General features: G+C 37.9%; 1 protein-coding gene and 1 long non-coding RNA gene across 3 annotated transcripts in view; both read right to left on the bottom strand.

Annotated features, from left to right (window-relative positions):
* Window positions 1-24569, bottom strand: part of LOC129378880 (collagen alpha-1(XVIII) chain-like) — a 50105-nt gene extending 25536 nt beyond the window's left edge. For both annotated transcript variants that reach the window (XM_055059379.1, XM_055059380.1), the window contains exons 1-2: window positions 24379-24569; window positions 24209-24288 (exon numbers count right to left, since the gene is read on the bottom strand). In XM_055059379.1, the coding sequence (XP_054915354.1) occupies window positions 24209-24288; window positions 24379-24389 (91 nt within the window). In that variant the 5' untranslated portion in view covers window positions 24390-24569. The remainder of the gene's footprint in view (window positions 1-24208; window positions 24289-24378) is intronic.
* LOC129378893 (uncharacterized) lies at window positions 828-1597 on the bottom strand. Its single transcript, XR_008608106.1, has 2 exons — window positions 1351-1597; window positions 828-1272 (listed from the first exon to the last, which is right to left on the bottom strand). It is a non-coding gene; the product is annotated as an uncharacterized LOC129378893 (long non-coding RNA).
* Window positions 24570-25165: the final 596 nt, after the last annotated feature.

Raw genomic sequence — 25165 nt, 5'->3', positions numbered from 1 at the left:
TCCTCAATCACCTCTCCTCACCACACCTGGTTCTCCTTATAAGGAAGCCCATCTGAAACAATGGCCTGTTCTTCTGCATGTTATGCATTCTGGGCACCTTGAAAGCATTAGCATGCACCACTGCACACATGCTGCGCAGTGGAAGCTCCTGCAAATGAGACTCACCGCATGGCGTGTGCCTGTCTGCGTGTAAAATGCGTTGTGAAGAGAAAAACACTGAAAAAGTGGCAAAGAGGGAGAATGTAATAATGAGCTCTAAATGGATAAATGTCTGTAGAGTTTAATCGGACTCAAGAGGCTTGTAAAAAACTTTTTGAAAAAGGCAACTAACTGTAATTTAAACTGTTCTGATTTAAAAATGCAGCTTTTTTGGGGGGATTTTATTGAACAGTTTTCAGAAAACAAACTGTAAGAGCCAACTTTTGTTGCAGCAGCAAAAATTTTGAGATACCAATTTAACATTTGCTGTTCTGAATTTTCTAAATAGCTCAGTCAGAGTAAAATATAAGTGTCTCTGAGAAACGGTTAAGTCTCAAATGAATTTTGTCTGAGCTAATGTAAAAAATTAACGGGATTCGATTTGAATTTTTCATTACAACACCAGAGCATTCAGGGCTTAGGGGAAAGAAATCTGACTTTCTCAAAATGTTCTTGTATTTTTTCCTCAAAATTTTATTTTGTCTAACCTTCCCCCCCTCCACTTTTAATTTTAGACACTTAAAAATTAAGGGTAATATGTTTTCCCAAGAACTATTAAATATAAATTTTTTTGCATAAGCATCTTAAAACCCCTTGGAAGCTGTATGGTGTTAAGAAGATTATCCTGCTGATACTGTAAAATTTATTTAAGCACAAGCTGAAGTAGGAAATATTTTCCAAGTCCTCTTTGACCCACATCAGATTCCAAACACAAAATTCTGGAATCAGAAACTGGTGACTGGATTTCTGGCTGCTTTGCTTCTTGGACACGAACTTTGCTCAATATTCTCCGCAGCCAAAGTGTGTGAGCTGGAATTCCCACAGCTCGGCTCGTCACTTCGACCTCCGGCTCCTCGGTGTGACTTCACCGCAGATGTTGCTCCTCTGGGCCAGACGCCGAACGGCCGAGCACGGGGCCGCTACCTCCGCGAGGTTTCCGTCCCGTTTCATGTTCAACTGATGACATGTCAGCGAGTTGCAATCGAGGAGTTTGGTATTCTGGGGTTTTATCCTCATCAAACTCAGGGTGTTGTCACTGAAAAATAATCAGGCTTGGATGAGTTTGTGCGCCACCTGCACAACAAAAAAGGGTTACAGTAAAAATCTCTCACGAAAGAGTTTACTTTCATGGGATTAAGGCTGAATAATCACCGAATGACTGAGCCAGCTTGACGGGGTGAACTCCCTTTTCCTGGGAAAAAGACGACTCGTCTGACCTCCGCTCGTTTTCTAATCATTTGACTGTTAAACATGTCTGTCATACAGGGTTGAGCAATAAATGAAAAACAATAAACACTGTGATATTAACATGATATCAATATTAATAGATCTCTGATCCAGAAAACAAGCCAAACTCAAACTCTGACAGCCTGCTAAGCAACGTCGGTAAAAACAACTAACTTCCTCACTCTTTGGTTACCTAGCAACATCTTGTTAGAGTAACTTGCGCAGCAGCAGTTTCAGGTTTGACCACTATGCTTCGTAACTCCTAAAAAATAAAAAGCAGCAAGGAGAAAAAGGAGAAAATGAGAAAATGAAACAGGAAAGGTGACATCACTAATCAATTATCATTGATTTCAACCGACATGAAATGCTCACAATACATTTTTCAGCCATATTGCCTCTACTGCATTCTGAATATCTTGAGCAAACCATCCTGAGCGAGCAGCAAAATATCTATCACAATGATGATTTGTTCAGGTAAATCCAGTAAATTTCAAAATTAAAACAGTTTGACAAACAGAAATCAGTATTTTATCTTATTTATTGGAAGCCCTACCAACACAATAGCTTATATTTCTTTGTTTCACTGCTGCAGCTTGAAGAATATGTGATCCACCATACCTTAAAAACATAAAATCTTACTCATATTTATTGGTCTCAGTCACCTGTCAATTAGTTTTGTCCTGTTGTAAGATAACACCAACTTTCAAATTACTTCAGCAAGAAAACAAAGCTGATTTTGGGTCAATAATTGGGAGTTTATTTCACTTACAACATAGGAAAAATGTCCTGTTATAAATTAAATAATATGCATTTCCATCAATATTAAGGAATTATTGACTTAAAAGAAGCTCCTATGTCTTGCTGAAGAGTTGGAAGTTAGTTTTGTCTTATTTCAAGTGCAATAACATGTTTATACTAGAAACTAGACCAAAAATACTTGGTAAAAATTTGAGTTTTTGCAAGGAGTTGTTATTGTGACAAATATGTCCTTTTGGAATCAAATTAGAGTTTGGGCTAATACATCAACATTTTCACAACAAAAAAGTGCTTCTTTTTGTCTACATGAATACTGAAGGACAAAAGTTTCTCTATAAACATTTGTCAGATAGACAATATGTCAATGAACTGGGTCACCGTTTGACTGGTAGAGGACAGAAACCAGTAAAGGATGGGGGAAGTTGTAGACAAACTGCTAGGACCACACAGCAAGGGTATTTAAATTGTAAATGTATATTTGCATGAGTGAGACCTCATTCAGCACAAAGCTGCTGTGTTTGAACTGAGTTTAGGTGCCAAGCCTGCAAGAGTCCAAAATGGACTCCACCTTAAACTAAGGTAACCATATTTCATAATCTTAAATCTTAAATGAAAGATTGTGTCTTTCTTTAACAGACAGAAAATTGAATGTTATTTTCATGCTTTATCTATAATGTGATTTTTGTAAATATAATTTATCTTTATTTTATGTAAACACAGCCAAACTGCAAGAATATTTGTACAATAATGAGGAAACATAAAGTTTGGAGCCTGTGGGATAAAAAGTAATTTAAAAAATCATCAGAACATCAGTAAAATACCTTATAGTCACCTATGACCTTCAGATCGGGAAAGAAATTACAAACATTTTCAAAGTTCAAATGTTTGAACATGTCAAGAGAGCTGCAGGGTTTGTCTGCATCCTTAATTTTCATCCTTAATGAACTGCGTTTCTGCTCAATCAATCAAGGCTCAATGCAAATTTTCACCAGAAAAAACTGTCACACTAACATTAGAGATAAGCTAAATTCCGGTTCGTCTCCAACGATTTGCCAGTCAGGCACTTGTCAGGGCAACACGCTTGTGTACACAGAAACAGAAACACATGCAGAAATTGGGTTCAAGCCAGCCAGCTACCAGATTTGCTGAATTCAATGCAGCTTTTTGGAAAGATTTTTATCTAAAACAGATAGCCTGTGGTCTATATGGCCTCTATTTACTGATCCCAGCGGGGAAGAAGATTACATGGTGTTGCAAGCACCTTGCTGCTGCAAGCGAACCACATGAGCCACACACGAGGACGGGGTTTGCTGTGGGAAAATGTCTCCTACTGTTTCCAATCATGGTTGTCATAAATACAGTAAAAAAACAAAAACCAAGGATTCACATCACCATCTGTCAGCTCATCCTTCTACTCCTCTGCATTAAAATCTATCTGTTCAACTATCATGGTATCAAAATATTCCTGCATAGGCCGTAAGAGGAATAGTTACAAAGGAGTCCTTCATATGCTGGAAGATGCAAACAGAGATGAGGAGCTGCACAGGGAAATTGCCCCATGCAGCTTTAAAATTCAGCAGCAGCATAAGAGGACTCTGTTCTGCACCTGCTTCAGGTATGAAAATGTCGTCATGGTTGGGAAGTTGGCTCGATGTAAAAAGGTGGCGGGATTCTTAGAAGTGAGTTAACTGTGAGCCTCTTAAACACTTTGTATTGGCAGTAGTACAACCTCACACTAAAAACATGAGAAAAACTTTTCATTTCTGTACATTTTTTAAATAAAATCAGCAAATTTCAAAATCAATAAACCCCTAACTACTCATTTCAAATCGAAATGTTTTATTTCCACCATGTCCAGGTAATTTCAAATGATCATATTTATTTTCTACTTTGCTTTAAGTTGTTCAGAGTGTCTATGATGTTTAGTTTCACTGAAGTATAAGACAGAGAAAGCAATTTAACTCTGCTCTTCAAAATATAGGAAACAAAGGAGAACACACTGCAAAAACACAACATTTTACCAAGTAATGTAATCTAGTTTCAAGTTCTAATATTTCAGTACATTTGAAATAAGACAAAACCAACATACAAGTGAGTAACAAAGAACTTATTTATTTTCATTTGACCTGCGGGATGGTGCTGTATGTTCTAGAAAGAAATGCCTTTTAGTCCTTCAGTATTCATGTAGAGCTTTAAATCTGCCAAATCTCAGCTTGATTTGTGAGTATCAGGAAATATCTGGAATTCTGACAGAACCATAAAGTTGAAGGAGCTTCTTCAGCATTTGGTTGTCAACAAGTTGTGAGATCTTTTACGCAAACATAAATAAATCAGGTAATGCATCATTAATTATGTCTCCACTTCTTTGACAAAGGCAAATGTTTCGCTCGAACGGTGTTTACTAGAAAAATAGTAGGTGATTAGTGACCTTCATTTTGTCCCTTTCCTTTGAAAGTTTCGGTCACCACACAAAGGCACTTAATGCAGCTGCAAAACATGAGCCATAACAAAGTTAAATAGTAACCAACTCCAGAACGACAGAAAATCCTGTCTGCATTAAAGTGCCTCAACGCGTGACATCTCCACCAATCACATCCAAACTTGGCATGAGGGATTTCTTACATCTCTTTTCTGTGATAAATTACATTTCTGGCCTTGCTGCAGCACTGACAAAGTAAAAGTGGGCTACAATTAAACCCTGCTGATGGTTTTTGTCGCAAACGCGACTAAAAGAAAACCTCCAGCATTGTGAGGACTCTGATTGTTCTGGCATGGGTTTTTGATGCTCAACACCGGAAAGTAAATAAATAAAACTTGAAGCAATTATGCTTAGCATGAAGGGAAATGATTCTTAAGAGTTAAATGTTTTCAGGGAAATTCCAGAGCAGCCAAACCTTTCATGATCCCACCAAGAGGAAACAGTCGGAAGGAAATCAAATCAATGTGAAGTGGCTTTTATTCCAGATTAAACCAAAATGTGGCGTGACAGGTAGAGTCTAAACAGGATTTTAAGTGTTTTGAATGTCAAGTGGTATCCTAACTATTAATTAGTTAGGATTGTAACCAGTTCCAACTAACTGTAATCGTATCCTAACTGTTGCAATCAGTTAGGACATCAAGTTTTGGGTATTTTTCACAAAGCAAAACCAAGTCATGCACAATCGTGAAGGGAGGGAATGAAAACACTACTTTCGTTTTTATGCTGAAGCTCCTAAAATAAAACCAACTAACCCTACAAGAAAGCAACAGTCTAATGGTAACACAGGAACTTGCAGAGCTGTTATCTATCAGCTATTATCCTGGCCTTTTAACAAAAAGAAAGTAAGAAGAGAAAGAAAATGTGGAAGGAGAAACTTTATTTAAATGAGATAAATTTAAAACTTTTTGCCCTGTACACAAAATGCTATGTAGGGTTGAAAACCAACATTTTGAACAAACCATTGCAATGGTGAGACACGGAAGTGGCTGCATTATGCTCTGGGAATGTTTACATATGGTTTAGAAGATCAGCTGAGAATCATTCAACAGCCAAACATTCTCACTTTCCTGCAATTAACTTACTTTTCATGAACATAGAAAGTATTCCTAGTTTTTCTTTCTTTATTGTCTTTCTTTATTTCCTTTGGTCACAATTATTATTACTATTTTGTGTTTCTTAATTGCAAAGCAATCCAGATTAATCAGAGAAATATGATTGTAGCACAAAGTAACATAAAACAGAGTCTAAATGCAAACAGCTGAAACATCTGAACCCCCAGTGGATCAATTTCTGATCAAAATATAATGTTCCACTCCCAGCAAAATGATGTAATGCATAACATCTAATTATTCTTCATGCCAGCCACAGGGTCAAAAACAGCCGATGCGAATAGATGGTACTCATTACTGCAGAGGTTTCGTGCCGTGGTTGTAATTCTGTTTGGCTGTGATAAGAACTTTCCTCCACTTCTAAAACAATAAGCAGAACAGTTGCCAAATTAGTGACTTCATAATTGCACAATTAAACCATATATATATATTTTTTTCTTCTTCTTTATGCATCGGGGTACAGGAGGGGAAAGTACAAGATTTGGTGTGAAAGTACAAAATGTTCCCACCAAACCATCTAATTCCACTTGGCAGATTATTTCCTCTTGTTATAAGTTATAAGTGAGATTAATGATACAAGTCAATCATAGGTTTTTATGTTGTGTTGAGTTCCTTTCCAACTGTCATCAAAGAGATGCATGAAAGATGTGACAGGTTACAATACAGCATGTTTGGTGGTGCAGAGCAATCTTTGGAGAAAATGACATCATATTTCTGTGAATTAAGGCTGAAACTGACAGTGGAGGTGCATAAACTACCCCTACATATAGAAAACGTTCAGCAGATTCTAAACATCCAATTGTAGATTTGATATTTGTGGTGGAAGAATTGTATATGTTTTAACCCTGACCACATGATATGTTTTTGTCTTAAATTTACAGCTACTTTTCTGTCAAATGTGAAATATCTGGACTCAGAATGTAACCACAAGAGCAACACTTCATAAAAATGAAGCCATCTCCTTGAGATCCTCTAAGACTGACCTGCACACACAATGGGAGCTTTATGTGTTACAGGTAAAGTGAGGTCTGAAATGGGGGGAAGAGGTTTGCGTGGCGAGTTCAGGGCATTCTTGTATTTCATCCAACTTTCACTTCAGAAGCAGAGTCTACAGTTTCTCAGTGAGACCGATCTGCTTCTTCTGTGGTTTTAGACATGACCTTTACTGTCCATTTAATAAATGATTAGTGGGGACATCTTTGTGTAAATGTGAGCTTTGATTAATTTCTTATGTGAAAAAAAATCAACACAAGAACGCTGAAAATCTTAAATGTGATGTAATTCGACCGCCGATGAAGAAATTTGTTCTTACAAATTACAGCAGGATGGATTTTATGAAATTGCCTTTTCAGAAAAACAAAATATCCCTGAAGAGGTCAGGTTAAGTCTGTGGGTTATACAAAACATTTTTATGACATTTTATGCACAAAATCATTTGTAGAAAACGTGTTTTCAGTCTGCAGACCCCCCCCCCCCCCAACTCAACCCTTACACTCGCACATAAAAATGGTGGCGCAATTATACAATTGTATATCTTTGAAAAGCAGAAGTGGAGCCTCCTACACAACCAACAAGAATGCAGTAAGCGATTTCTGGATACTAAATCAACATCAAAACATTTGTCTTTTCCAGCAGCCATTGTACAGTACGTACAGCGGTAAAATTAGCTGACAAAACATGCCGCAGCACAGCTAGGGTTGCTAGCTGTGTTCACTGGTGTTGCTAGGTAACGGGAAATGCCAGCTGATTTGCGACGATACTTTCCAGAGGTTTTTAAAAAAAGGTCATTTTCCAGACACAGAAAAGATCAACTTGCTACTAAAAAGTGCTTGTTAGTAATGTGATCAGGCGCTTACAGACACCACAGATTCTGAATATTAGATGAAAATCCTGTTTTAATTTCACAAGTTGCCCGCACATTAGAAATATTTATACACTGACCAGCAGCACCAAAAACAAATTGATCGACGACCTCGCGACTGTTGTATCTGCTATTAAATTGTAGGACGGTCTTCCCCTCCACGTCAAAACTTAAATATCATTCACAGTCACATTTTGACATCTTCCTGAGCAGCTCGACTCTTGTGCACATCCTCCGGCTCTAAGCTGGGGTTTACAGGAGTGCCCTTGTAGATTTATGAGGGTTAAATGGCTCCATGTGTCTCGGTTGACCATGAAACAGAAGGGCTTATGAGGACTTTCTAATGAAAACATTGTAAGTGTTGTGTCCAAGAAGGGAGGGCTGCTATATCGTCATGCAGAATGACCTTCAAGAGTTCTCCGTTTGCCATAATAAAATAAAACTCAACTTTATGTAAAACCAGATGGTCTAATAATCGACAGAGGAGTCTTAATCAGCCCTGAAGAGGCTCTAGAAGAGAAAGTTCACTGCCATGTTTTTTTCCTGGCAGATCTGAGGCTGAGGGCGAAAAGCCAAATAGTTCAGGCGGTCAGGTTAGTGGTGCCAAGTGGTTCCTCCTGTCCACCTTCACTAAAACACTGTTCAAAGCCTCTGCAGGATTCACATTTGCCTTCCTGAAGCGTGCCTCTCAGCAGGCCACAGCAGCAACAGGACAATATCACCCTTGTAAGACAAAATATTTGAATTTTTTTCTCCTTTTTTAACTCTGAAGATGTCATTAAGAGACCCTGATACCGACGTTATCCACGGCAGAATCACGGTGATTGTAGGTAAAAAAAAAAAAACACAAAGGAGAAGTAAATTTCCATCAAGGATCTCAGACATTTTTTAGAAAAAAAAAACCCTAGAATTTTTAAAGTTTGAAAAGTTAAACATTTAAAACTTTTTAAACAAATGGCTCCATGACCTCTTTCTGGACACGATGGATAAAATCTCTCATCTTAAGGAGCATGAAGACCTGTTCATAAGATCTCATAGTTCCTTTAACAAATCGCCAAACAAGACATTACCTTCTCATTTCAGATGCTCCATTTAATCTACCAGATGGATAATAAAACAAGTAGAGCTTTAGTTATTGCTAAAAAAAAATACCACAAGAGGCTCAAACTCTCTGATTTTACTCTAAACAATCTGCCCCCTTCGTAAATTGTATCAAAAACTGAAAAATAAAAAGCACAAATGGTTTTTGCATCTTTTCTAAAGCTGTTTGTTGTGACACTTTTAAGTAAATCAGCACAACTGATGTTGAAAGAGGCTGTGCGTAAAGGTCGGATGTCGCGAGGCTGTGCAAACAACCTTGTTTTTGCTCACACCAAGCCATGTTTAACCAGCTGTAGGGACCAAAGTGTCAAAAGGATCATGGCCTACAGTTCTGCAGAACCGGCCCATTGTTCATTACAATCCAAAGAAGTTTAAAAACCTTTCAAGTTCAACCTTGGAATCAAAGCTAAGGGTTTGTGTTTTAAAGTGTGAATAAAAACCTGAGGCAAGTACTAAAAGACCACCATGTGTTGTGTGCTGTGATTTTTAAAAAGTAACGGAAAAATAAAAAATAAAGTCAGGTGTAACCGACAGATGAACGCAGCTTATCAAGTCACACACACACAAAAAAATTCCTTTTAAGTAATTTTCCCTGGGCAGCAGAAAGTTTGCCATATTTGCTTTCATCACAGTGACGAAAGCTCCTGAAACTTATCCCAAGTGTTTCTGCAGAGACAGGGGAGGATCTGAGTAATATCATCTGTTTGGCTCCACGCTCTGAGAGGTTCGCCTCAGTTGAAGATCGGGGCCAAAACACTGGCTGTTCGGTCCATTCACCAACTCAAATGGGACACCACTTTATTGTCAGTGTTTAAAGAGGCTTAACCAGCCTGGACGACCCAGGTGAGGGTGAATTGTACAACCAATGTGATTGTTTTTTTAGAGCCTCTAAAGAGGACTAATGGACAGAGAAATTTGTCTTATCTGCACATGCAAGGATAAAAGACCAACAAAAACCCATCAGCCTTGGCCTTGTTACAGATTCAGTTTGTGGTGCAAAATAAAAGTAAGAATGCTTTCATCTGGATCAAAGTGGAGGCGTTAAAGTGTCTTGTTCAGACAGGGTGACAGGATGCAGCAACAGATATATGGAGAAGTGGAACTCTAAGAAGTCTGTGTTGGGGAAAAAACAAAAAAGGGAGTTCAACTAAAAGGCAAAGATCTCAAATTACTAGTCCATCTCTGTTCAGACTCACCTGTGGTCCACAGAATTGTGGATACACTGGAGTCATTCAGGATGTCTCTCTTTGGAGGGGTTTTCCCTTCATGACAGCATGAAGACCCAGAACTGCCTGGAGTTCAACTCTCAAAACTGTACTTCTTAAAGCACACGTGGGCCTTGAACACAAGGCCCAGGGTCCAAATCTGATCTGGCTTTTTATATGGCCCTCAAGACTCCAGAGGTATTGCATGAATATAACCGTGAAGATCAACAGTTGTGCACTTAAATATTGTAAGATTAATCAAATCAAAGTGGGTTTTATCTGTTTACTGCCAAATTCCATTCGTCAATAATAAGTTTTACTGCGGTCATGAAAATTAATGCAAAATCAACAAATTGCATACATTTTTTGTGCTTCTGCGTAACAGAGTTCATTGAAAATTTTTCAGAGAAATAGCCAAAAACATTGGTTTTAAGTAATGCCAACTCCCACCTGCAGGGGGCGGTATATTTTACTTCTGCACTTATTTGTGAATAATAGAAAGTCACATTTCTAAGTGCAAATATTGCAACATTTCTTGCAAATATTTCTAAATTAGCATCAGAAAAGTTTAGATTTTTATGGCAAAAAATATTCAAAAATAAAATTGAGAAATTCTGGAGGGACTGATCAATGTCCACAATCTAACAATAGACTTTATTTGAGAAACATTTCAGTTGTAAAAGCTGCTTAGTTTTTAGAAATTTAAATCAAATGCCACCTGGATGTAGCCATGTTGTTTATCGTGCACAGATAACACACGTTAGATACTATAGGCTAGCAGATGGGTTTTACAAACACCCATCGGCTTTTTAGTTTTTGTGTAAAAAGAATTAATAAAAATGGAAAATAGTTGTTACATATAACTGGCAAAAGTGTAAAGAACCCCCAGTAGGCTTTCACATGTGTTCATCTATCACACAAACCGTCACAATGTAAATAAATGGGAAAAGATTCAAGATTATTTAAAATTTTCAAGATAATTCATCACTTTGCCCTTTAGTATAACTACTTCCTGTCTAGACTTTGCTCTAACCTTCAATTTAAGCTGCATTGTCAAGTAAAAGTTTAATATTTTACCTATTGCCACATTAGATTCCTTGCAATATGAGAGCGTAAAAACACTTAAATCCCAACCATGAATTTTTCCCCTCACATGAGCTGATTAATAAAAACATCCAGTCCTGTACAGAAGGAGCTGTGTGATTTACGGAGCTAATGCCGAAGTAATTTGAACCAAAAGAAAAATTTTACAGCTCAGTGATTCATTCGGCTGGTGTAACTATCAGTGTGAGTTTCTGCATGGGGGTAAAAGGCTTCCAGATTTGGAAGTTGGCTTCCCTTGTTGCAAACAGAAGCTCTTAAAACAAAGAAGAGGATTACGCAGGTAGTCAGGTCCGTGAAACTCTTGTACCGGTGCTTTGACAGACTCTATAATCTCAATAATTTACATAAAAAGAAACCGACTGCGGTTGCTTCACCACATAAAATGAAAACTTCAGAACTTACAACAAAAGCTTACGTTTGTGTTTTTGTTTTTAATATGCTAAAAGAAACCTTTGTCAACTTTGTGCAGCAGTGCCATTTATATAAATGATTTCCAGATCTGTTCTAACTCAAACTGCTTCCAGCCTTTTATGTGCTCAGTATATGACCTTTTTAAATGAAGAAGTGTGAACGCCAATACTTTGTCATGATAATCCTTGCAAATTGATAACACATGTTTGGAAGACAAAACCACCTGCATGGGAAGTACCGGTGAAGGCATAAACTGATTGGACTGACAGTAAAAATCAAGACAGTTTGTATGAGATCATAAACATCAAAGGACCGGGTTCGGGTTCTCCAGAGATTCTTTCTGCCAGACCGAAATAATGAGAGCATCGGTCCTTCACTAAACACAGTAGTCCACTACGGAGTGAATGATGCGTTTTGTAGAGCGGTTTATATTTTAGCGGTTTATTTTTCATCCAGAAAGTGCACAGAACATTAGCTGACTGTCCAGGGCGGCATCTTGTGTGCCTCAAACTGAAGGCAAACTGAAGAGAAAGAACTATATTTTAAGTACCACATCTCTTTGAGCATAAATTTTAAGAAAAAATGGCCTCAGCATGAAAACGCTAGTCAGAACTGGTGCAGAAATTCCAATGCTAACCCAAATTCTGCCAGAATTTTAATGTTTTCAATTACAATTTGTGTCACTACCAGTCAATTATTAGCTGTGGGATATTACAGGCTGACTGAGCTGTATGTAAAGAGCTTTTAAATCCTTCCATGGGGTTCCAGTTTGTTAAGGCTTCAAGTTACTCCCCTCAACCAACTCAATCAATTCATAAACCTTCAAATTATGAACTGAAATTTTAATTGATACTACTTTAATCTTGGACATGCATTGGGTTATGCAACAAGACTTGAGATCATTGTTATGTCAACACTCATTAGCAACTTTTTGCTGTGTTCCTGACTTCCGTCACTCCACATTTCTGGTCAACTTCAACGAAATTTGAAATAAATTGCTTATTACAGATGTTGAGGTACAAAAGAGGACAAAGTGATTAAAGTAGGACATGTTCTCTTCCCCTAAGAGTGGGGATAGCCTTTAGCATTTAAACTGGAAACTTCATAGGAAACAATCACTCATGACACCCAACCAAAAACATTTGCGGTTTCTCTGTTTGCTCACTATGGAGTTAAGCACTTCTGCACAAAAACCTCAAGCAAGCAATAAGTGACCATAACTCCTTCTTTCTCTGGTTTCTACTCTTAAAAGTTTCAGATACACTGAATCTGGAGTATAAATCTGTTTTTTCTGTGCTAAGATAAGCATTAAATCTAACATTTAGCTCATGTTAAACAACAAATGAAAACCAAAGTGGTTTCCCAGTTTGCTTTAAATTGCTGAGGAGAAAGTTGGAGCAAAGTTCTCAATTTGCTGCCAATGTGAGAGTTTTGAGAGGCAGCGCTGCATGCTGAATAAGTAAAAGTTTCCTCATACAAGCACATTCTCCAAAAGTATCGGTTCACTTCTCCCACCAGGTCAAAAACTAGACGATAAAGAGACATTGCTTAAACAAAAACAGGGCCAAACTCCCGATGTGTAGATTGGACTTAATTTAGTCTGAAACAACTGATGCAAAAGACAATTTTGGGACGACTGCACAAAAATTTGCTGGCCACAGAAATCTCTTGGCATTTTTACAAATATCTAATCAGAAAACAAACATCTGCGGTTTAAAAATGCAGACATTTAAAAATGCCCTGTGGCAAAGACACTGCTCAGCCTGCCAGAGAAAACACACAATAACACAAACATTTCAATCTTGCGTTTCATTTAAGACTCTATTTTCCTGATACAGCCGTTCTGCTGCCCACCATGTTTTTCCAAAAACCTTCGTTTATTGCCAAGCTTCATGCCGTTATATACGTAAACACCTTGTTAATGATGTTAATGGTACAAACACCAGGATGACTCAACATGCCGCGTAGAGAAAATGTGCAAAATTTGTTGTTTCTTGCTGGTTCATTGATCATTATTCTGACACAAACAGTGAAGCGTGTGGAGAGGCGATCCACACCTGAGTGAAGCTGATCCCCCAGACATTTCTTCAAATCTGACAAAATCGGTGTCAAACGTTTGTGCCACTGTCATTTTAAAGATGTCAATGTTCCCAAACGTAGCACATTAGCACCAATGTTGTTGGTGGGGAGTTGGTTGAATTCTTGAGACTTTATTTTTTTATATTTTTTAAATGACAGCAGCACAAACAAATTTTCTTTTGCACAAACGAGCACAAATACTGTGGATAGACACCAATTTTATCCATTTTAAGAAATTAGTGAAAGGGGGCTGTTTGACATTTCGTCCCCAGACGTGCCCCCATCTCTTACACCCCTGTCTGTTAGATATAAAACATGAACTTCCACACATTTCTAACGCGGTTCGGATGAGGTCGGGGCTGTTTCGGTTGGACCAGAGTGACCCATTCTAATATAACACGCATTTGTTTGTTTTTATATGCTTGCAGTCAAGTTGTTCATATTTTCTGACTTTCCACAGATTTGTGAAAAAGTTATGGCATACAGAAGTTCACTCTGGGTCAGAAGAAGATTGCAAGGATTGAGGTGTGTGATGGATACACAGAGAAACCAATGAAATACAGCCTGATTATGAAGAGACAGAGTGTGTGCGTCATCTTTCTTTCTGTCTAGTTCTTTTAATACTTTAATGTGGGATGGAAACTGTAGAGCATTTCTAGAACAATGCAATCAGTCATTGATGTTTTTCAACTAAAGCCAGTGAGCTTCAGAAGAGCATCCAATCACACAACATCATTTTTCCTCTGATAGACAAAATGGCTCCAAGTCCTTTTCTGGTTTTATTCTCTATTTGGCTGAGAGTTACAGTTCAAGGCTGCAGTTTGGTGCTTATTTACATTTTAATTCTCCTCAACAGAAACTCCAAATGGGATCCATTTGGGTCCCATTTGTGCAGAAGACAAACTAATCAGCTTGAATAACAACAGGTCTATACTGACTGTTTGGTGAAACATGTTCACTCCCCTACATGTCTTTCACAAAGTAGTTTACACAACCCTGTTAAAATGCATGAATTGTATCGCAAAAAATGAATAATTTCTAAAAAATGTTTACCTTTTTGTGTAAATCAACAAAAATTCAATTAAATTAATTATAATTTGCACATAGTTTGTCAAAACACCTTTTAAACAAGGTGCAGTTTTGACAAACTAGTGCAACTGTTTAGTATTTCAAAAGCTAATCGTACCTTAACAACAAATCCAACAAATCTGGATTTCCCGCCAAAACAACAGACAGGAGCGGCAAAAGCAAAGGAAGTGGATTAGCAGCGCCTGCCAACAGCTGACGGTGTCATCCAGGGCAATTTGAGCTGTTACCATGTTATAATAGTCATAATACTGTCATCAATTAGCAGTTTTCAGATAGAAACCTCTTCAGATTTCTTCAACAACTCTTTGAAAATACGTCAATAATGTGAGTTATAGTATTTAATTTCTCTGTCTGACTGATTCCTTTTTTATTTAATCTAAATGGAAATAATTTTCCAAAAACAAATTTAAAGTTACACCTCAAATCCACAAAATTTTTCCAACTATTTTTGTCTAGTTTCTAATCCAAATATCTTAGTATAGTATACTTGAATTGAAACAAAACTTTTAACTTTTAAGTAACTTTTCAGCAAGTTTTGACAGTTTTGCTGTATTTCAAGCATACCAAGATATTTGTGCAAGACAAAAATATGGTAAGGTTTTGTGTTTTTGCAGTGTAACAAGTTTGACAATTGTATTCCTTCAATTACTGTTTTAAAAAATTGCATTTAAAGATTTGAACTAATTTTCATTGATTTCTAAGCAGTGAATGTTGGCTGCAAAGGAGGTGAAGAGAGAAATCAGACAGATGTTTGTTGACGTTTATCTGCCAGCTGTGGCGAAACAATGAGGTAAATTAAGACCAGGTTGTAAATTAGCTTATTCCTGAGACGTTTGGGAACCACAGCTGCAGGCCAGCTGACAGTACACATAAAACAGCCTGCATTAGTAAGCCCACCTGCCAGTTTGAAGAGAAAAAACCTGATTTCTGTCAACCACATATCAGCGCTGATTCCTCTAAGAAGAAGAAAAGTTACCCGACGTTTTCTGTTACAGTCAAATATCAATCTGACATCAGGAAAGACACGACAAGCAAGAAAAATCTGTAGTTAAGAGTTTCTGTGGTGAAAAGTTTTAAACTTGAGACTTTGTTTGTCCAGAAGTCGTCCATCACAGAGACAGGAGACGCAGCTCCAAACTGCATCGCAGCAAACTGTGAGGAGCTCAAAGCTCAAAGGTTAAAGGTTCTGTTGTGTGGGCAACGATCTTATGACCCAGCTCAGTCAGGAACTTCAAGGTAGTCAGGTGTGAAACCAAAGTTAAGGTTTCCTGTGGAAACAAAAGGCACAAAATACAGACAAAGGAAAGAAAGAGTGATCGATAAATAATCTAGACAAGAACAAAAGATCTTCCTTACGACGATAATGGAAATTAACTACAACTGGCGCGAATAAGCAGAAGATATAGACGTATTGCTGAATGTCAACTAATATAAACATAACATTTATGACCGTTTAATTGACTCTCAGATCAAAGCCTCATCTGCAAAAAATGGACATGAAACTGAGAGCTTTTAATATGAATAACGCAGCGGCAATACTAAACTTTCACCTCTTAAACACTTGGCTTCATTTGATGCTGCAAAGAACTGATTAAAAAAAAGAACAAGTTCCATGTCTTGAGGTTTGATGCCATCAGGTGATTTTTCATCCCAGAAATTCTCACATTTTGACAAATATATTGTTTATCGCCATGGGACTATTTCAGAAAACAAGCTGATTCCTGAGTGATCAATCAGTTCAGACAAGAAATGATTTGGTAGGACAATAAAATAGTTAATTGATACAACCGCTTGTGAATAGATGAAATCCAAAAACACTTGATGTTCATTTCCCAAGAAGAAACCAGAGCACAAACACTTGGTAAGGTTTTGTTTTTGCAATGTGAATCATTTTGTAGCAAAACTGATTTCTTGACTTTTGCAGCTCCTGAGCTTAAACTCCACTTTCTAAGAACTATGGTTAATCATCAATTTATAATTTAACAAAAAAGTAATTAGAGATGTGTCAAAATCATTATTTTAAACATGCCTGATTTCTAGATTATCTTCAAAATTGTTTGGTGAGCCTAAATAAATTCTAGTCAGACTGCAGATGCTGCATCACCACCAACTTTGCTCTCATTCCCTCCACTTCAGTCTTCACTCAGCAGGACTTTGCCTTTTGACACATTTTCCCCCAGATGCATTGTTCCAGCTGGTCTGGGACTTATTTCTCTCTCTGCAGGCATTTGATCGCGAAGGAAAACACTGGAAGCATGGCGGCGAAGAAAAAAAATGTCACAAGATCAAATCTATAACCAGGTTTTCTTTAAGGAGGAATGTACATGTGCAGCAAATTCACAGCTTGGAAACACAATGCTTATTGTGGAAAGGAAACCCTCAACAGATCGGGAATGTTGGTTGGATTACTCATCTGGGAGTAAGGAATACCAGCGTCACGTTTAAACTACTGGTATCACTCTGTAAAGAGTCTTTAGTCAGCAATTTTATTGTTTTTACAGAGAAACACATGATTTAAAGCCATAGTCTGTCACTGAAAAAAACACAAAATCTTACCAAGTATCTGTGGTCTAATTTGTAGTGCAAACATCTTAGTACTAAGATATTTTCACTAGAAATTTGACTTTGTGCTTTTCTGGTGAGTTTGCTTGATTTCAAAAGCTCAGGAGATGAAAGCAGCATCCTGTAAAAAAGCTTCTTTTAGTAGGAAAACTCCTTAATATTCCAAGTTTTGAGTTGTTTATGGATGTTATGATAAAAAGAGAAGAAATTAAGTGCAGATAAGCCATCTGAGGAAATTACAGATTCAACCCAACAACCATTTAACGCGTGAAGCTTTTACGAGTCGCAGGGTTTCCTCTGATCCCTTTACGACCACCTTCCAGAGTTTTAGGTCAAAGGAAAAGGAGGTCAGGGCGACATGTGGCGTCACACCTTTACCCTCTCTGCGCCAACCTTCCTATAATTACCACATCCTGTGTTTGTCGTCCGGTTTCATGCTTTTGAGTAGAAATCTGTCAAACTGGCCTAAAATAGTGACTTCTTCCTGTCCAGGACAAGTTTGGCTGTTCGTGTTTGATGGTGGTCTTGATTGGTTTTTACATTTCAGATCATTTTGTCACTGAGAAGCAGGTGTCTGCATTTTTAGTCATGTTAGTTTTCTTTTGAAAATCAACTTAATTGGTCGGATTTCACATCGGTGTGGAGTTTCACTGGTACATTCCCACTGAAAAGTGTCAAAAAAAGTCTATTTTCTTTCATGTTTCTCTGCAAAAACACAAAATTTTACCAATTATTTTGGTTTAGTTTCTACTGCAAACATTTTACTACATTTGAAATAAGACAAAACTCATTTACGAGGAACATTATAGCGATTTAAAAAACAAAATAGTGACTCTTCTGACTGAGAGTCCAACAAGTAATTTAGCATTTAGAGAGAAAACACATTTTCACTTTTATGCTAATAGGTCTTTGTCTGTTTTGTGCTGGAAAAATTACAGCTCTAAATGTTGTGCCTGGAATACACAAATACAAAACATCTTGATTTTGTTTGAGCTTGTCGACTGAAGAAAGTCAAAAACCACAATTCTTTGACTCAGTCTCTTAAAGACAAAAACAAAAAGAAAAAATTGTCAAGGGAATATTATTAAATATTTAATAAGCTCTAAAGCAGCAAACATGACTGAACTCTGCATTAAAGAAATATTTAAAAGAGCTGATTTTGTGTTTTATGGACATTTATTACTTGAAAGATGTTTTATTATAAACAAACTGTAAGAGATCATATATAAAAGGGTTTGACTGATTTGTTATGAATTTCGTGTTTGACATGAAAATTAAAGTTTATAAAACAAAGAGACATTCGGAAACATCTGACTTCACTTCCTCCAATCTCTTGTATTTTGTTTCAGCTTCGGTGCTCAGAGTTCAGTTCAATGTGACGCGTTTTCCTCTAAAATCTGCAGCGTTTTCAGTAGAAACTGGATGGATTCTGACTCGGTTGTGTATTATGTCATGAATTGAGGATGGAAACAAGAACACAGGGGGAAATTCAGCCTATAAAAGCCTCGAGTGGCTTTCTTTCTCTTCCTTTTTTTTTAAATTGTTGCTTATTCATGAAATCATAGTTGGACTTTTCTCTGGATTCGATTCTGCAGGCCAGCTTTCCAGATGACCTACATCAAAACTGCTGCCAAAAAGCAATCATGACCACATGGATGAGAATGGAAACACTTTTTCTCCTAAATCTAGTGAGCACTAAACTGCTGAATCTTTTACTGAGAACTTTACTGATTACTACAATTAATGCAGGGCTTTCAGCTGTTTAATGGGAAAAGTTTTCATCACCTTCTGCATCATCTGTGCTTGTCTAAATCAGATAATCAGCAACTAAATTTTCAATAACTTACTACTTTTTGCTTCGCGGTTTCCTAAACCAGGTCATGTAAATCACATTATGAATCTATTACAGTTCAAAAAAGCTTGCAGTGTTGGTCTGTTTTATGACAAGAAGGCTAAAATCCAGACGCAAGTTGTCACAACAAAAGCAAAGAAACACGAGGGGAGTAAAACCACATCTGCAAACCTTCCCCAAGCAAACAGATAAACAGTGAAATGATTCAAGCCTGAATGTGAAAGAACCAAAAACTGCTTCAAGTTGGCAGTAACATCAGTTTCTGTTTTCATCTGAATTAAACTCACAAGGTTTTAAATCAAAAAGCTTAACTCTTAATGGGGTATTTATTCAGATGGAGGTTTTGGTAGTTGTTAGCATTTTGCTAAAACCAGAAGTTTACACACAGGATGATTACTGTCTCTTCAAACAATTAGATGGCTTTGGCTACTTCGAATAGATTAATTATACATTTGATTAAACTAGAGGCTCGCCTGTGGATGCAACACAATAATTTCTGATCAAAATAAATCGTTAGGAATAGAATCATGGAGCTGCAAAAGTCTGGTTCATCTTTGTGAACAAGTTAAGGTGTTTTGGTGTCCTGACCTCCATCTGATAGAGCAGTTAGGGGAGGCAAACTCCAAACTTGACCCAGTTGCACCAGTTCTGTCATGAGGAATGGGTCTGAACTGTGAGAAACTTGTGGAAGGAAACCCAGAACATTTGTCCAAGGTCATGCAGTTCAAAGCAATGTCAACAAAAAGTGAGAAAATGTCTGTTTTCGAAGACATTAATAAATAACTCTGATATATTCTCACATTATATGTGTCTGGTTTAACTGCAAATTGTGAGAAAACAAAGATGCATCTTTCTATTCAGCGCATGCAAACATCTGGATTCAACTCTGACATTGACGGCCAAAAACACCAAAATCTGCGACTTAAGCCTGATCGCCATCTCAACCTCACTGGACAGCAAAGCTAACGGACAGCAAAGCTAACGGCAGCAGATTGCTCTCATTTTAAAAATGTCTCAGTGGTGCATCCAAATTCTGTCTCACAAACCTCCGTTTGCACTGCAGGAAGATCCATTTTAAAATAAACATTATATTATTATTGATATCTTTGGATATGCATGATTTTAATGTGAATGACCACAGACATGTTTCCCTGCTCTGCTCTTCAGGATTCTTTGACCTACTTGTCTTAAACATGATTATTTTTTCTCCATTACTCCTGAATCATGAGTGATTTACAGGCTATTAAAGAATTGATAACAAGCCTAAAAGGTAGTTAAACTCTTGCTTTAAATTGCCCTCCATATTGATTGGTGTCCCCATAGAGATGTGCAAAAAGCCTGGAAATAAATTTAGCTTTTACTGCTGCAGCATAAATCTTACACAGACACAAACTAAAAAAATCCAACTCTTCATTTCAGGAAGTTCATACAGAGAAGAAAAGAAAAATGTTTAGATTTTTTTTGCATCTGCACAATCACCCAGCATCATAATTACTGATACCCTTAATTTTTATGAAACGCATTAATGCTCAGTTCACAGGGAAAGATTTTAAAAATACACATTACGTGCAAAAATAAAATCCTAGCAACTATTTTTGGTCAAGTTTCTGCTTCAAATATCTTAAAATAAAACCCATTTGCAAGGAACTTTTCAGCTTGTTTTAAGTCAAAAGTTCCTAAATATTGGTAAAAAAAAAAAGAAGTACTAGTTCCACTGTCAGATTATTTCACATATAACTTGGGGAAACATATTTATAACATATTGTGGCTGTTGTGCATAATTCCTTCAACTAAATCGACTCAGACTGCAGTTGACTGCAGTTAGCATTTAAAACAAATACCCTGACTCATTCTTTTACAAGACATCTGGGCATTAGATGAGGTACGTCACTTCCAAGTGACACGAAGGCCCTCCACCGCGCACACACAAATAGTTTCCTCATTATACACATCATAATGGTCTCATCAGCTGAGGGTAACCACCTCAACACCAACAACCGCAACATATTTTTCATTTTCCCCACAAACCAACAGCATCCTCAGTGTCCCAGATAATTATCATCATCATCATCATTTGGAAATAATTATCATGTGCAGAGCAGATGGAGAGCATCACCGTTGCTGCTTATGCGTTTGGCCAGTGTAGGTGTGTACGGCCGCTAAAGAGAGGGTTTGTCTGCATTAATGGAGATTCAAAGCAACGGGACACTTTAATGGCTTCCCATAAACAAATGATTTTATCGTTTTATATGGGTTCATGTTGACACCAAACTGCAAAAACATCCCACATATACATTTTTGGTTTGTGCATACCAATAAAAGGCTTTATTCTCTTGTTAATATATTGCATATGTTTATTTGTCATGATTCTCTTATACTGTTTGTTGCTGTTTGTTTCCAAACTGATCATTTGATTTCCTTATAAACTCAGTAAAATCAGGCCATTAATGAATCAAAACATGCAGCAGTCCTGTCTGAATGTACAGTTGTGTCAAAATTAAAGCCAGAACTTTCAGGGAAAATGTCCTGCAGGATAAGCTGCTAACAGACAAACCTGTAGGAAACTATTTGCTCTTTTTACCAACAAAGGGAAATCATTATACCACCTTGTTCTCAAAAATGAAGCCCAGAAATGGGAATGTTGCTGTGGTGACAGTTCTGTTTTTAGGAGTATTTACAGCATGCAGCCTGGAAATATTTGTCCCTGGTGCCTTCTCTGGAAAGCCAGCCTGCATACTCCAGCACACACACGCGCATACACACACTTCACTTTTTCCCCTCCCTCTCCGTCTTGAAGAAACATTGGAATCATGGCAGTGGATTATAAATATGGCTAACAGACAAACAGCCTGACAGTGGAGCCACCGCTCCAACCCAACATCTGTAGAGACGGAAACTGGACCCTGAGGTCTTACACTGCAACTTTACATACAACTACACAAAGCCTGGCAAACGTTTTTACAGCAATGCGCCCACAGCATGATGCTAACACTATCGTGTTTCACCAGTAGGGTTATGGGGAGTGAATTTTTAATGCTAGAAAGTAGCTCAGTTTCGGGGTCATAATGTGTTATATTTATGTCACATTATGTTTGTTTTTTTCAATCTGCTTACTAGTTTAAAAGTAATCTGTGACTTATTGGGGTAAACTGATTCCAAAGGAGACTTTTGTTATGAAAATGCGGCCGGGAAATAAAAATTTTATTTACTAGAATGTGCTTATTGCTGTTAAACTTCTTTTACCTTCAGTAATTGAAAGGATATTTAAGAGCAAGTTTTACTAGAGTGCATTTTGTCTTGTACTTTTTCAAACAGTGATGTGTTTGAGTTCTCCATCACTGTAAACATTATGAGATGCATTGATTTGTGTAGCTTTAACAGAACAAAATTTCTTTCTAGAGATCAAATTCCGATCATCTCAAAATTTAAGCCAAAGTTATTTTCAAAGTGCCTCCAGTTGTTGAAAGCTCCAGCCTGACTGGTGCTTAGTAAAACATATCAGATGGACGGTTCGACTAATGAGACCCTACAATCATCTGACTAGTTCTGGACAATGGCGCTTCTGTGACATCAGAGGTCTAAGGTCAAAATAGCCGAACAAAAAAAAAAAACTACAAAATGTCGATGTGGATTCCTGACTGGTGATGAAAGTGATGACGGCGTATTAGCCATGATGGACTCAGCATCATCTTCTCCAACCTTATTCACACAATGAAGCTCATTGTCGGGTTTCGCTATGTGTGCTTCTTTCAATCTTAATTGGGAACATGTTGAAGTGATCAACCGCTCGAGGTTTGAAACGTGTCTTCAGCTATGAAAACACTCCGAAAGCAGGAGCTGGGAAAATAATTAAACCCAGATTAAACCAACAGAGTCAAGACACACTGCGAGTTTGCAGAAAACGTTCTGAAACCAGAGTTCAAGCATCCTGCAGAAGAAATCTTCAAGTGGCAGTATTATATTTTCCAGGAGCATAGTGCTACTTTATGGCACAATCAAGTAACTATGCTAACTATAGATGTTGTCAAAATGCTATACATATCAAATATAACTTAAATCAGTAAATTAAATGTAACTTTATGGATTCCCTATTAAACCTTTAAAAATGTTTTTATCAGCATTTAACTGAGAAGCAGCTCCTATAATGAGCTGAGAAGATGCGCAGTTCCACCAGGTGTTTGCTAATTGCTGCGTGCTAGTCTGTAGGAGCTGAGTGAGGGAGGGCTGCTCTGTAAGGTGGAAGCTCAGAAACTGCGACTCTGAAGAGGAGCTGCGTCCTTGAAGGCGGGGCTATGTCCACACAGGCGTTTTGCACAACTCAATAGTTGCTCTGGAGATTAAAGGATTTCTCAAACATGCATGAAAGAACCAAGATTTGTTTTTGATGAGGGAATGTAAAGCTGAAAAAAGCATATTTTACTTAAAACTGCTCCTTTAAATGCCTCTTTAAAAGCAATGGATTTCAGACTTTTCAACACTTGGCTCAAAAAGTCCATCAGCATGTTATCAAAACATCACTGCCAGGAATGTCGTCACGCTCTCCATTGTCAGGGTGTTGGGTTTAAAGCAGTGAAGTTCTCAGGAGTATGGAGACATTCTCACATCAGCTCATAAATAATTAAAAACCTCATAAAACAGCCGCACTAAAAGGTGCTTCATCATTCACCCTGCTGTCAGGGCTGAAGCTCCAACCGATGAAGTGCAAACTTTCCAGAGCTTGATGAAGGCTTTGTTTTACCATCCACACACTTTTTCCATTGCAAATCTTTGCTTTGTGCAGTGAGACCAAAACCAGTCCAAATTTGGATCCTCAGAGATCTCTAAATCTCTCTAAATGGTCTGTCCCTTCAAACCACCCAAGATGTGCAGAAAGTTTTAACACCTTCAATTAAAACTACATGAGGTGGTTTCAGAGAAGGAAAACTGAGTTTTTTGGTGAGATTATGCAAAAACAAAAAATCTGAATTTGTGTAAACTAACACCTCTGCATGGTTTTTGTAATTCTTCTGTTATATAAATGTTCATAGTGTCAATTCAAGTTCCAAAGCACAAACAAAACAGTTCTCCCAAAAAAGTAAAGTCTACTTTTTACAAAAGCAAACTTCTGAATCTGTAGTTCCTCCACCAGCAGGGTAAAATGCGAACTTTTTCCAGTAGCAGAGAGAGTGTACATACCGTCCAGCAGCTGATAGGCAGAGGAGTGATGGCAGCATAGGAGAGCGAGGAGAGATAATCCAAAGAACCAGGGAGGAATGCTGCACGAAAGCACATCCAGAGAATAAGAAAACCAACTAATGCCATTTCAAATCAACTTATTCCCAGAAAATATGTCGTGTTTCATTTACCATGAAGCCATCTTCACTGATGGAGAGCTTAAATCCACACTAAAGTTTCCCTTTTCATTTATTTGGTGGTGACAGAGAGAGAGATGGAGCCCACTCTGTCGCTCTTTCACTCCCTCCAAGCTAAAAACTTCTTCTTCTCCTCCTCCTCCTCCTCACTCTTGCTCTCCCTCTGGTTTCCAGTCAAACAAAGGCAGCTTCAGTGCATCGGGACTGGGTCTGAAACCCGACTCCCCCCTCCCCGTTTCTCCACGGACCACCGCTTTCTAATGCAGCCCTCCCCTCAGACTTCACAGCACCAGATACAAATTAACACACTCCGGTTGAGCCGGCCCTCCTCCCACGGTCTTCCTGCTCCTCCTTTCACCGATGCGGTTTCTCTCACTTCACCGGAGCTTCCAAACCTTTTCATTTTTCCTTGTGTGGCCTTGGCTTGTTGTGGGAAGAGCACTTGATGTTTGCAACATCAGAAGCACTTTTAATGAGGGGTATGTTCTGTGCAAACTCCAACACTGAATAAGCATGGGAACTGCAGTTCGCTGAAACATATGCAGAAGTCTCCCATATAAAGAATATGGACTTTGTAATGCCAGGAGGTTTTCAGTGCAGCGGTTTCATCACTTTGGATGACCAACAGGACAAACGCCCTAAATAAAGCAGTAAGTCCATAACATACTGGTAAAACGTGGGGAAAATAAGAGTTTTAATGATCTAAACCAGAGCTCAGTCTGACTGAAATGCTGTGGTGGGACCTAAGAAAGCGAACACCAATAAACCTCAATGCGGTCAA

The sequence above is a fragment of the Poeciliopsis prolifica genome, unplaced genomic scaffold (genome assembly GCF_027474105.1).
Source record: "Poeciliopsis prolifica strain line A6 unplaced genomic scaffold, Auburn_PproV2 SCAFFOLD054, whole genome shotgun sequence".
Classification (NCBI taxonomy): Eukaryota; Metazoa; Chordata; class Actinopteri; order Cyprinodontiformes; family Poeciliidae; genus Poeciliopsis; species Poeciliopsis prolifica.
Note: the sequence above shows the minus strand (reverse complement) of the source record. Positions and strands in the feature narration are given on the sequence as shown.